Source organism: Pieris brassicae, chromosome Z, assembly GCF_905147105.1.
Source record: "Pieris brassicae chromosome Z, ilPieBrab1.1, whole genome shotgun sequence".
NCBI classification, from domain to species: Eukaryota; Metazoa; Arthropoda; class Insecta; order Lepidoptera; family Pieridae; genus Pieris; species Pieris brassicae.
In genome coordinates, this window is record NC_059680.1 from 12832748 (window position 1) to 12846748 (window position 14001).

The 14001-nt window shown below is 36.2% G+C and overlaps 3 protein-coding genes across 4 annotated transcripts; 1 reads left to right on the forward strand and 2 right to left on the reverse strand.

The window, feature by feature from the left end:
- Window positions 1–373: 373 nt before the first annotated feature.
- LOC123718403 (LITAF domain-containing protein) lies at window positions 374–3509 on the reverse strand. Of its 2 annotated transcripts, none has more exons than XM_045674830.1 (4): window positions 3373–3503; window positions 3068–3213; window positions 1465–1618; window positions 374–1232 (listed from the first exon to the last, which is right to left on the reverse strand). In XM_045674830.1, the coding sequence occupies exons 2-4, from the start codon at window positions 3204–3206 to the stop codon at window positions 1127–1129; spliced, it is 399 nt and encodes a 132-aa protein (XP_045530786.1). In that variant the 5' UTR covers window positions 3207–3213; window positions 3373–3503; the 3' UTR covers window positions 374–1126. The 2 variants fall into 2 exon arrangements, with proteins under 2 accessions (XP_045530786.1, XP_045530785.1); XM_045674829.1 differs by having other exon boundaries at window positions 380–1232; window positions 3369–3509.
- A 328-nt stretch (window positions 3510–3837) lies between these two features.
- Window positions 3838–7783, forward strand: LOC123718467 (ATPase family AAA domain-containing protein 3A homolog). Its single transcript, XM_045674982.1, has 8 exons — window positions 3838–4161; window positions 4312–4466; window positions 4816–4928; window positions 5552–5758; window positions 5943–6360; window positions 6436–6851; window positions 6932–7130; window positions 7211–7783. The coding sequence occupies exons 1-8, from the start codon at window positions 3981–3983 to the stop codon at window positions 7358–7360; spliced, it is 1839 nt and encodes a 612-aa protein (XP_045530938.1). The 5' UTR covers window positions 3838–3980; the 3' UTR covers window positions 7361–7783.
- A 304-nt stretch (window positions 7784–8087) lies between these two features.
- LOC123718468 (ras-related protein Rab-21-like) lies at window positions 8088–11091 on the reverse strand. Its single transcript, XM_045674983.1, has 5 exons — window positions 10897–11091; window positions 10652–10790; window positions 9955–10122; window positions 9709–9827; window positions 8088–9438 (listed from the first exon to the last, which is right to left on the reverse strand). Exons 2-5 carry the CDS (start codon window positions 10781–10783, stop codon window positions 9231–9233), a joined length of 627 nt encoding a protein of 208 aa, XP_045530939.1. The 5' UTR covers window positions 10784–10790; window positions 10897–11091; the 3' UTR covers window positions 8088–9230.
- Window positions 11092–14001: the final 2910 nt, after the last annotated feature.

The window sequence follows — 14001 nt, forward strand, 5'->3', positions numbered from 1 at the left end:
TTTTAATCTCGAAGTTTGCCTAGAAGTGTACCTACATTCCGTTCGGCTCAAAGTTAAGTTAGCGAGCGTTATATTTAAGTTTTAACATTTAAAGAGTCTCCGTGTCGACAACTGTTATATCAAAATTATTTAATTTTTAATTAAATCACATCAATAAACTTACTATTTCAACAAATGTTTTACTCTCCCGCGGCGAGCGCTCGAAGCCGAACGTGGCTCTGTCCAATGAGAGGTCCGGACGTCTTTTTAATTAAATAGTTAATGCAATATTAGCAAAAATATTATTATCAGGTTCTAGGTATTTAATAAAATTCAATAAATTAAAGTTACGAAATTTATTCATAAAAGCTTGCCAACGCTTCGGCACACTGAAGCGTCGGTACAAGATCATAGATCAAGATAAGTGACAAGAACTTTTGGGCATATGTTATACATACAATGTTTGAAAAAGTCACGAAGATGTAACTCGCAAATTTAACCGCGAAGTTAAATCTACGTAACGTAAATTTCGCGACATCCACACTATCAAATATTGAACGGTTCAGTAGTTATTTATGTGAAGCATCCACACATCTTTTATCCAGGCAATTGTTTAAAAACGGTTTGCACTCGCACATCGATAAGCCAAATCGTACTTAAGAAATATATGTATTCTACGACATCTTAAAAAATCACATAAATGCATATGTCAAAAAATATAAATGTATTGTCAATGTGTACAATTAAAGCTGGATCGAGTTTGAACTATGGAGTAGTTTAAAACGGATGTGTATAAATAAGGTAAATAGTGAGGCCCACATGAAGAAAAACACTTAGACAACTATTCAACCTATACTATCAAATATGAAACTTATTAAGCTTTACATTATGGCAGGAAATCCTCAGGATTTGCCATAAATTTGTACGACGAAATATAAAGAAGACAGAAGCTGCCGCTTAGGACTGCCCGAGTTAGCTTTGTTAATGTTGAGTATAAAAAAACATCCAAAAACTAGCTGACAATATACTCGTTAAGTTACAACAATTATATAATATTATTAGACCTGACAATTAATGTGGAGGTTTAATATCAAGTCGGTTTTAATTTCCCACGATTCAATTATTGATGCCCGGCACGTTCTCAAAGTTACCGGCGATAGCGGCCAAGGTGAGCGCCACAATTGGGGCACTCGTGATGCACATCCATGCAACTGTCGATGCAGCACGGGATCAAACAGCAGCCGCAAAACAACCTACGATACATACATTGTTCACTGATAAACTGAACTCGGTCCCTGAACTGTTTAAAGGTTTTGAGTACATCTACTCGCTTCCAGTACAATGCTAAAACATTATTTATATGTAGGATCATCGAATCTACTTTAATTAGAATAGATAATGGCCAATATATGGTCATTTGTTTTCATTTCCTTTTCAGCTAGTAATACATTAATTCTTTAAGTGTATACAACAGAATTGGCTCACCCCAGAATACACAACACCGATCCGGCTATATATGCAATGAGGCCCGGCTTTTTCTTTGAAGCTGTGTCGATTTCTCCGTGGCAACTGGGGCATATCATGTGTGTAGTTTGCGGTCCCAAAGGCACCACTGTCGTCACTATTTGTGGACCCGTTGCTGAAAAATAACGAGAATTACTTTAATTCGTAGATTATAATTATTTATTAAACACACTAGCGACGAAATACCGATGCGTACACACGCAAATACAGATTTAGAATAAGAGAAACCATCTAATTTGTTTTTTAAAGGATTCAGGAGACATTAATATTCTCCTCAGGGAGTTCGGTTAAAGTTTGGGAAGAAGTTCCATTACTTTTAATTGTGTTTAGTTTAAGTGCAAGTGTTACCTTAAAAATGCTTGTTTTCATTTAAAGTAAATATATTCTCAATGTGTTGAACATTATATAAGCCAGTCCTCTATCTTGGCATTTGTTGCTTTTTTTAAGCATTTATCCATTAGCTGTCTATGGCATGTTCTGAAGAATTCTGGCAGTCTTTACACATTTTCAATTAAGGTGATATATTTCTTAAATTATATAGTTCCAAATGACTAAATATATTCCAACAGTGGCCCTATATGAGTATTTATTTAATATTAGAAGAGTGCCAAGTGTGAGGGCATTTGTGGGTTCTTTTAACCAAGTATAAGTGCTGAATTAACAATTTTTACCATATTAATTATGAAAGATTCCCATTTCAAATCATTGTTTATAAAAACACCAAGACCTCTGCATGTTTACAGTTGTAAGTTGTTGTTGTTTAAAGGAGTAGATTTGTACAGTTCACTTATATAAATTCTTGAACAAATATATATTTCAAGTCATTTTGTATTACTTGCAACTGTAAATTTAGTATCCTCAGCAAATAATGCATGTGGGGACTTAATAAATTGATAAACTGATCCTGGCACACCTATGTGCACAAGGTGGAGAGAAGTTAATGTATTCCTGGTTCTCAGTTTAAAGCATCTGTCATATAGATAATTACTTATCCAGTCTCTTTCCCGGAATACTAAGATTTTTCAATTTGTGTAAGAGGCAAAGCATTTCAACCCAAATGCAAAACCCACCTCCTCAAAATCCAACCTTTATCAAGGTTTCTCACCCATTCATTATCATACAGAAGTAGATAGATTTGTAGTAGTTGAGTGTTTCAGTATGGATCCATATTGCTCATTATGAATATTTTCAGTAAATAAACCTCTTAGTTTAGTCACCAGATTTTTTCCAAATGCAAGCAAGACCTATGGGTGGAAAAATAGAAACTGATAAAGTATCTCCCTGTTAAAAAATTGTTACAACAATATAACAGGTTTTCTTTTCTTGATTTGATGTGGATGTCTTTTTTTCTTACTTTAGGCTCAGCTAATAACTCAATGCAGACTTCAGTATATATATATATATATACACAGATAATTTTCAAAAAGTTAAAACGATTACCTAATTTATTCCCTCACTTACCTTCACTTTGTATTATCTGGCACAAGGACAAGCGTTACTCATGCATGTTTAAATAAAATTAAGGTATCAGGTCAATATTGGTGATATTGACGAAAACACTTACTACGAAGATATTGTGGCGTGTAAGGGCTGGAGGGTCCCACACCGCCCACTGCTTGTGAATAACTCGGAGGGGCCGCAGGAGGCGCCTGCATATGTCCATTATTCCAGCCGTAAGAAGGAGGGTTCCCATTTTTCTCCATTGTATTTCTACAACATCCACCAAATACGACTTGATTAATTTGTGTTCAACTGTGATGCAATAACTTAATACTGTAAAGCTAGCTATTTTTAGGAATGATCCCATCATATAAGGCGGTTGTTTTTGAAAGAACAATGTTCGTCTGATTAAAAAAAAAACTTACTGACAGATAAGAATGATATAAAAAAGGCAGAATAATGCTTTGTTTGAAGTCTGAATATAAACTCTAAAATTATTTTCAAAATAATACAATAGCACTCGTGTCTCGTAGGCCGTAGCACAGCTGTAATAACTGTTCAGTTGGACTGGTTTTACAATTTACCTACAATTTTTTACTATTACATACCACAGAATTATAAATTCTTCATACCACAGACGACATTCAATCGCAACAATATAACGAAAAAAATTGTATATATACAAAATAAACTTTGTTTTAAAATATTATAAGTTCTTTATATTGAGATTGCGTTTCGATTTTTTAAGAATTCAATAAAGATAATGCTCGACTAAACCAATAATAAAAAGAACGGTTGTATCATCATCATCATCATCTAAAGTATAGACTATATCACTATAGTCCAGTAGTGATATAGTCTATACTTTATTTAAATTTTTAGGTTATAATTTTTGTAGTTGTGGTACACTGTTCAAACTCAAGGCAAGGCATATCTCTATAATATTTTTGATTTGAAGACATTATTAATTAAATCGGGAGGTGTAAACTTTTCCACTTCATTATTCTTTTGTGGTCCGAGTACCTTTGTTGTAAACAATGTCTTGGTTATTTGGATATAGTAGTCCACCCAAACCTCCGGCTGATATGCCTCCACCTTCAGAAGAAAATACTCCTCAAAATCTTACAAAAGCTGAGAAAAAGGCCATGGAAGCATACCGGTTTGATTCAAGCGCATTAGAAAGAGCGGCACAAGCCGCTCGAGAACTAGAACGCTCAAGTAACTATTTGTCTCATATTATTTAGTACTTTTAAAGTAGCTATTGCATAATGCGCCGTATAACCTCATCATACCGTGTTAGAAAAACAATAAAATATTCACCCCCAATCCTTTAAAAACGCAACTGTAGTAATATTTAATTTGTCATAGGACATTCAAAGGATGCATTAGAGCTTAGTAAACTTCAGGAATCAACTCGACAGCAGGAACAATTAGCTAAAATTAAAGAGTATGAAGCTGCAATTGAACAGGCCAAAGTTGAACAAAAAAGAATTGACCATGAAGAAAGACGAAAAACATTACAGGTTTATGTTTAAAATATTATTCTATAGTTTTTGCATATTTATTAAAACTTGCAATTTTTAAGATCAAATAGGTTGATGAAGGTTCTCCATTTTAAATCTTCCACATAAACAAAAATATATTACTTTCGAGTCTCCCTATATTAAATGTGCAAATGCAGAATACCAAAAAGGCCCTAATGACTTAGTTAACCTAAAGTTCCAAATAAGTTATAACACTGCCTACTATCTTCTAATATATTCAGTACAATAATATAGCACAATGAATAAACCTTACAAAGTACATGCAAAATGCTCTTTTATTTATGGAGTTTAATTTAAATGTGGGGTATTTTTCTGGAATTACTTAAAGGAAGAAACGAAACAACACCAAGTCCGTGCTCAATACCAAGACCAGCTGTCTAAGAAGCGTTATGAGGAACAATTAGCCCAGCAACAGAGGTCACAAGAGGAGATCTTAAAAAAGTTAGTAATAATAATGAAAGTAATATGTACATTAAAATGTGTTGTAATACTTGGTATCTGTGTGGCCATTTTGCAAATTTGCAACCAATGACAGATCAGAGTTTTTTTACAGGTACTGTGGGCTCTAAAAATACTTCTATTGATTCCACAGCTATCCATAGTGGACTTAATCTTTCTACTCAAAGTCCAAATCCTGCTTATTTTGTTTGCACTGTGCCACTCTCATGCTGTTTTTGTCTACCTTATTGTACTTCGGGCACTTAATCTTTTCCTCTTATTGTGGGCCATACATACTTCAGCTTAGTTTATTTTGATACCTGTATCTCATAAGAAATATTTTTTAAAAATTGCATTCCTTGATGTTTTCTCTTTCCTATCATGCATAATGACATACTTGTAATCTTTTAAGCTGTGCTTTATTCATGCGTTTTGTTTTTGTTTATTTCCTTATCTGTTGTAATGTCTCTAAAAACTTTTGGCGTTTATTGGTTAGCTGAAGTGTTGATTTTACAGTGAACTTGAAGATATTATAAATTATAAAAACATTTAAAGTTTTATTTATGGTACCCTGTCACAAATTTCAAATTACAAATTCGCAGAATGTAAATATTTTTGTGGTACAGACAGGAAGAGAGTGTGGCGAAGCAAGAAGCCCTGCGTCGAGCGACGATAGAGCACGAGATGGAGTTGCGAGAAAAGAACAAGCTCAAGGCGATAGAGGCAGAAGCGAGGGCTCGGGCCAAAGCAGACAGGGAGAACCGTGATATTACACTTGAGCAGATCCGTCTCAAAGCTGCCGAAAACAGGACCACCATATTAGAGAGCATACAGTTTGTATTATTTATATCCGCATAACTGAAGATTACTTTCTTTCGTTTAAATATGTTTAATAATAACCTTCCAGTATTGATTAATATTATAAAGTCAAAGAGTTTGTCCATTTGGTTGAATGTGCTATACTCGGGAAATATTACTGTGTATTGAAAAATTCTCCAATTAGTATCGTCTTGTCAGGACTGCAGGCAGCGTGATCGGGACGGGTGTGAGCGCGCTGCTAACCGATTGGCAGCGGACTGCTACCGCCGTGGGTGGGTTATCACTTCTGGCCTTAGGAGTGTATTCGGCGCGAGGAGCCACGTCCGTCGCGGCTCGGTTTATCGAGTCTCGGATAGGGAAGCCGACCTTAGTGCGAGAGACGTCCCGTCTGTCCCTCTTGGACGCCGCGAGGCATCCGATCCGAACTGCGGCAGCGGCGGTGGCCAAGTTCAGAGCGCCGGCCGACGCCTTGGCCGGTGTGGTTCTGGCCCCCAGTTTGGAGCGGCGGCTGAGAGACGTCGCCATCGCCGCGAAGAACACTCGACGCAACCGCGGCCTCTACACCAATCTACTAATGTACGGCCCGCCCGGCACCGGCAAGACACTCTTCTCCAAGGTATGTGTCGATGAAGCGTAAGAAATAATTACTCATTTCGCCCCGCAAAGCATTGTTCCAACGTCACATTTGCAGAAACTGGCGAAACATTCCGGGATGGAGTACGCCATCATGACCGGGGGAGACGTGGCCCCGATGGGCAAAGACGCCGTGGCGGCCATTCACAAAGTGTTCGACTGGGCAAACACCAGCCGGAAAGGCGTGCTTCTATTCATAGACGAGGCGGACGCTTTCTTACGCAAGCGTTCTTCGGAGGCCCTTTCCGAGGAACTGAGAGCCGCTCTGAACGCCTTCCTCTACCGCACTTCGGCGCAGAGCGGCCGAGTCATGCTGGTCCTGGCTTCGAATACGCCACATCACCTGGACTCGGCCGTCCACGATCGGATCGACGCTCTACTGGAATTCCCTCTGCCGACATCGGAAGAGAGACAACGTCTGCTTCGCTTATACTTCGATGCCTATATACTGCAACCGGCCGCCGATAAACACAGGTATTTGAAAGCTTTCGATTCTCCCTTTACTTTCATGGGAGATCAGTGGGAGAGTTAAAGTTAAAACATTGTTCGCTTAGCCGCTTGAGCGTGGATCGGTTCGAGTACGGCGAGCTATGTGACGAAGTGGCGTCCCTCACGGCCGGTCTCTCCGGAAGGGCGTTATCAAAACTGGGCGTGGCCTGGCAAGCGGCCGCCTACGCATCGGAAGATGGGCGACTGACGAGAAACATGTGCCTCGACATTTGCCAGGGAGCAGTGCTGCAGTATCGGCAGAAGGTTCGCCCCCCCTCGTTCGTGTGATTGACCGTAAATTAACTCCAATTTAACAGGTATTTTACTCGGAACGCTCGTTTCAGATGGAGTGGTTGTCGGCGGAAGAAAAATCTCGCAGCATGCTTCCGTACCTGAGGGATTTGCCTCCTTTCGATCCCGCGGAGACGGAAGCACCCGAGACCTCCGTAACTCTGAAGGCTCCCGAGGCTAAGAAAGTGGACCTCGAGAAGTGACCCCGGCGCTCGAGCCGCGACCAAAGGACGTTTGATTTCACCGTCTCGACTACCAAACACGCTAAACTCACAGACGAACAAATGTCACGCCTCACACAATTGTCGCGTAATGTCAAGCGCCACTTTTAGACTCATTTTGAAAACGCGAATCGGAGTCCCCGTGTCCGCCTTTGGACGCATATTCTATTTGTTCCCTCGTATGTGTCTCGAGGCAAAGGCCTATTCCTCCGGCCTCTCGCATTTAATGTACGCACTAATGGAGTTCGCTTCTCGAAGTAGTTTCGGCAGATTTGTATGAAAGTGACGGTAGATGCGAGTATTGGACATCCTTCAATTCCTCTTTTACACTCCAATGCATATTGTTAATTGTTAATAGTGTTCAGATTTTTTTTAAGTAGTGGTTAGTAGTAAATGTTATGTATACGAGGTGTTTTCATTACAATAACCCTGTTTGGTATTACTAACTGTTTAAAATTAAGAAAATTGTCAAGGGAAAAAGTTGTCTTCGTTTGGTTAAAACTTAAAAGCTGTCCTCGATCCTTGTCCGTCAGTTCTTACAAGAGGTGCGTTTTGGGACATTACAAACATGGCTAGTTTTAGTGAACAAAACTTAAATAGTCATTTGATGATTTGATTGGGTTTCTCAATGCACAACGGAGGCACTGTTGTGTATCAGACGCGACAGAAAGTGAGAGCTTTAAAGAAAATACAAAAAATCATACAATGGTTTTAATGTAGATATTTTTACAAGAGTCGCAGAATTACATCAGTCAATAAAAAATAATATTTAAAAGGTTAGGTTATTTTATGTGACAATTTGCTAACCCTCCATAGAAATATTTACAATTCAATTATAGACAATTATTAATTTGCAGTATGACAATTTCTTATATTCCAGATAAGAAAAATTCAATAGAAATACTCATAAAATAATTCTGTTAATAATAATTAATTACAATATAAAGTTCCAGTCAAAGCCCTAAGCAACCTATCAAGCGAGAAGTGTATCTCCATCTAGTTGTTTTATGATTGAGTTAAGACATTCAAAATTATTTCAGAATCATTTATAAATAGTCTATTTTATTAATAATAAGTTATAACAACTATATGACTAATTATATACATGTTTTTATACATTTGCAAATGCAAAACACTCTTATTGCTGCCATTGCTGTTCATAATCACAATTGAATTCATCATTTTGATCTGTTTACCATAAATCTAAAAACAGGTAGCAACTAGCCATTTATTTCTTACAAAACTAATCCAATTTTATGTTGTTTGAAAATAAAAGTAACCAAATTCAAAATACTCTTTTATATTATAATCATTTAAGATTTTCTCACCAAAACAGACATTACATAACAGAACATCAAGAATATGTTTCGTCCATACAAGAATTGTTGCAAAATTATTTTTATTTTAGTATTTATCAAGTGGCATTTACTTTTTTCTTTGACGACATAGAGGTATTTTGTAGAATATTTTGTGATTTACAAAAAAGATTGCATTATCAAAGCTAATTAACCATAGTGTATATAATATTAAACATAGTCTTTATAAAATCTTAAAGAGGAATAAATCAATTAACACTGGAATATCTGCAGAAAGTGACCAACTGGTTATTTTACATATCTATAGCTATTCAATATTAAAATATTTTTATGAGTGGTCACTTTGGAATATGTTTCAGAAATTTTTCATTGGTTGAAATTAAAAAAAAAACCCAATACCTGTAAAGCATCATTTAGCAGATTTCACTTTTAAAATAAACTGAGATAAGTCACAATACAAACATTATCTCGTCGGTCATTAACTTCACATAACAGATATCGGGCTATGCAAGCAGCATATTATAAGTTGACAACTATCAGTTTGAAGGTGTGGTCCAGCAACAGGTAGAAGCTGAAGCCGTTTCGTCATCTTCAGCAAGAGCCAAAGCGCGGGGCACCGGGGCCGTCGGTACGCGTTCGCTTCGCTCAAGCATCGCGCGGCTGAGCTCCAAAAACAATTCCTCCACTCCTTGGTTCAGCTTAGCCGAAGTGTGGAAGTGCTTGGCACCAACCAGCTCTGCGTACCTGTGATTTCCGTTTCTTACTATAATAGTCTAGAATGTGAATGCTGTGTGCTTTTACTTACACAATATGGAGTAACAAAAGCATTCAGAGCTATTCCATAAGGTAAAAATAAAACACCACCTATTATATATAACAAATAGTTGCTTCAATACTTATATTTGTCTAGACTGTAATAAAAAGAGTTTATTCAAAGTTTAATGTAATGATGATATCAGTTTATGAAAAAAACTTTAAACTTAGGCTACCAGACAGAAATGTTATTTGGCCCACCTTTCAGCTGCCTCCAAGGAGACTGTTCGTTCATGTTCTAAGTCTATTTTGTTTCCAGCTATAACAAGTACAATGTCTGCACCAAGCATTTTCTTAAGCTCCTTAACCCAGTTTTGAACCTGAAAATTATGTTGTGTTCTTAAATTCAATAATATTTCAAAAAGTGGAAAAACCTCTACTAGAAGTCTTTGTTTTGATAATGTAGTTCTAATGACAACTATATTCGCCTTAATGGAAGATACATACCTTGGCAAAGGAATGGTCATCAGTTATATCATATACAAGTACAGCACCATGAGAGTGCCGATAGTATATTGGACCTAATGCATGGAAGCGTTCTTGCCCAGCAGTATCCCATATGGATAGGTTTATTCTCTTATTATTTATGTTCAACTTTTTGTTTAGAAATGTTGCCTGTAATATGTTATATATTGTCAATTAGCTAATTTAGATAGCAGCTTCATGGTAAAAAAAATTTACTTGGTATTCTACTATTTACAACTACTAGATTAAGCTTTTATAATAAAAGCAATACAGCAGCTAATAGCCAGTTATTGGTCAACATAAGTTGGAATAGTTGTATAATAATTCTATATCAAAATTAATAAAATTATTTGAGTAATTTTAAGGCTATGCTATGATAGATTACAGTAGAACAATACTAAGAATAGCTAGCCATATTACGATTTAATTGAATTACAGTCTTGGAAATGTGATCCTTTTCTAAGTTATATGGTGTGGGTGGACAGTAACATGAGTATTGACTCAATTTCCTATATTTTTCATATTACATATAAGCATGGTAAAAACGATAAACTGTTCTCTGTATATCAAAAAAGATCTTAATAAACTTAGTAAAAATAAACATGGTTTTTATCTTTAAAATGTATCTGAATATATGGCAATATAGTAGACGGATTCATAGTCTCGTGTGTCAACATACCTGAAGTGTACTTAGATGTTTATCATTAAATTTATCTTCAATATATCGCAGTAGTATAGACGTCTTACCGACGCAACCCTCGCCTAATAACACTACCTTGAAATTATTGGTTCCACTGATTTTTGACGACATTTTTAATCTGGAATATTTGGTGACGACGTTAATTATCTAAATTAAAAACTGCAAAACATTATAGCGAAGCAATAATTATTTTTAACCAGCATAATATAGACATTAAGACTTACTAAATATCATCCTTCGAAAGTCCAATTGAAGAGTAGATAGAGTGGAGTAAAACTGAAGTTTATTAGGTTCCCCACGAATCTGTTATACTTATTTTATTGTGTGATGATAAGCATAAAAAAGTATTAAATCCAGTTAAAACGAACACAACATGAAAGTAGCAAAATGTCGGCTATGGCCAAAGAGTACAGAGGTGACACAGACCTATTAGAGATATTAACGTAAACAACGGTACGTGAGACATAGAGTAGATTATACACAAATACAACATAATCAACACAGTTCTAGAAGATTTAACAGATCTCGATCATAAAAATAGAATCATTTTAATTGCCTTTTTATACATTTTTCAAATGGGTCAATTAATCTTATTAATATGCCAAATTATTAACTATTCATAAAAAGTCTTACAACTTATTACAAATAAATAATAGTGTCTACTTTTAGTAAGGTGAAACAAATTATTAAATATTGCTCATACTACACGAACATTAATGGTACTTATATACATACACACACTTACATAAGTGGGCATGCTGATCGTTCTCTACCTTCTCGTTATATTCGTTCTCGAGAATTTATAGTCATTTCTAAAATATCTTTCTTTATCCACATTATATGAAGTTATTTATTTTGCTTGGGTACAAATTAATTATTTTCGCTTAAGGTTGCAATAATACGCTAGAAATCTTACCACTGTGTGGCCCTAAATTTCATCAATTTTATAACTTGGTTCCGGTTTGTGTTTCTATAAATAATAAATCTATGAACCTTCCTATAATTACTAACCAGCAGTAAAATTGGTTGTTTTTGTGGTTGTCTGCTATACATCGCCTAGCCACTTTGAAAACGATTCCACGGAAAATTACTGATTAATACAAGAAATTACATAAAAACAAGTATAAGTGCTGCCAGGAAAATTATGTAAGTTCCGTTATAGGTAATTAAATTGTACTATGTCGCACAGTAATCACATGTAAATGACATCATGAGTCCTGTAGATAGTTCTCGGTGAGACAGATGTGAAACGCCTCCCTTCTCCATTCCTTAAAGTAATGCTTAGATCTAAACAAAAGCTTTGCGAAAGGTGGTTCGAGTTGTAATAGTAAGGTTGTATGGGTGTAATGAATGAAATTCGCAGTATGCCGTTTTCGTAAACTTATAGATTGAATTCGGATCCATGTTTATTGAAGCCTTTTATATACCTCTAAATTAAGGCTGTAGTTCGTCTGCATTTCTTAAAGTATTTGAATTTATTAATTAATTGAAACTGTACCTATATTATTGTTTTATTACCACCCCAGTCATCGATGAAAATGGCGACGAATGAGTAAATTAATCAATGAAACGTGGTAATACATCGTTCTTAATTATTTATATTTAAAATTAGTTGAGTTATTTTAACGCACGGCCACTTCTATTGCTTGGTCAGTTGGCGTCTTAACTACCAATACTTGAGTCAGATAAAGTAATTAAGTTAAGTCGATGAATTCTTTAGTTACTATAGAAGTGGTCAGCACAAGTACGGGCGGAGATCCTTGTTTCAATCTATCGTTAAGTCGCTTCTTGAACCAGTCTAAAGCATTCGTCGTTACTACCTCAAAGCGCGAGACGTTCTTTGATAGAGAAGATGTGTTTCTATTGGCGCTATTTGATGCGGAACTAGTAATTGAGTCGTAAACATTATTTATGGTACTGGGCTTTACAGCTAAAGGATAATCCTTTGAATCTAGCTTTGACATGTCAGTAGATGATGAGGTAGGGCCAGTTTCTGTAAAAAAATGCCTTGGGGCAAAAGAATTTGATATATTCTTTATTATAGAAAACTTGTTAGATGTTATAGTAGTTCGCATAGCCCGCTCCGTGTTGAGAGCCAGAGTAGGCTCGGTCTTTTCCTTTGAATTAATTCGTTTAATCTTTTTCACTGTGGTTCTCTTACTTGAATATTCTCCTTTACTTGATGAACCGAATAAATTTGTTACGCTCATATTACCGTTTGATTGAGGGATAGTAAACTTAACTGAATATATAATGGCTGTCGTTGTTGGTAACTCTGCGACAGTAAATTTTGCTTTCCGACCGCGAAACACTTTGATATTTTTATTCCTTAACCATCTCGGTAAAGACTCTATATTTCTTGAGCATGACTTTGTTCTATAGGTTGCTTTTTTTCGGTAAAGTGTTGCTGCCCTGGACAATATTGCTGTCCTTGATTGCATAGCTTTAGGTGTTTTACCTCGTCTAATTGAGGGTTCTCTCATTTTTCCAGACTGATTAAGTGTCGGCTGATGCTCTGTATTATATCCTTTGGAAGGTTGGCTCTTTTGGTTTTCTTTGTGTCTAGAGTCAATAAAACGGCTATTAGTAAAATTCTGTTTTAAATTTTGCTTCCTTTGATCTTTAGCTTTGTTATAGGTCGGGTTCATTTTATTGTATTTTAAAACTGAATTTACCCACGGGATGAAGGAGCCAACTGATATGAAGGCTCTCTGAATGTTACAAACCTTTTGTTTTTCAGATAAAGCGATCACTCGTTTGTCTTTAAAGAGGGGAAGCCCTTGCAATGAACAATTCTCCTTTCTATCACCGTCAGTGCACACATATGCTCTGCCTGTTTGCCTTAACCCGAATAGGCAATACTTAACAATCTTCTCTTTGAACGCCACTGACTTTGCAGCATTCGAGAATATCACTCGAGTTCCCACTAAAGATTCAATATCCATTGAAAGTAATCCAGCGAACGCGGTTAAGGTACCATATTTAATTTTAATAATCGCAAGTCTGCGAGGGGCCTTAAAATGTCTCACGTTCGAGGAAATTTTACCTTTGGGATGATACATGGTTCTCTCTATTTGGTAATTTTGCCCGTTATAAATGATCGACAAACACGATTGAGCACAAGTTGAAGTCGTTAACATGAGATTCCAATTCAAAGCTACACCAAAGCACGACATGTCGCCGTCGCAGTGCAGCCTTACGATTGCGTCTTGCGCTACAGCGGCGGAGTGGATTAAATGCAACAAAATACATAAATAAAACATATTTGATTTATTCTACAAACAATAAAATATACTATTAAAATTATATTGAATTGGAATAGTCTAGCA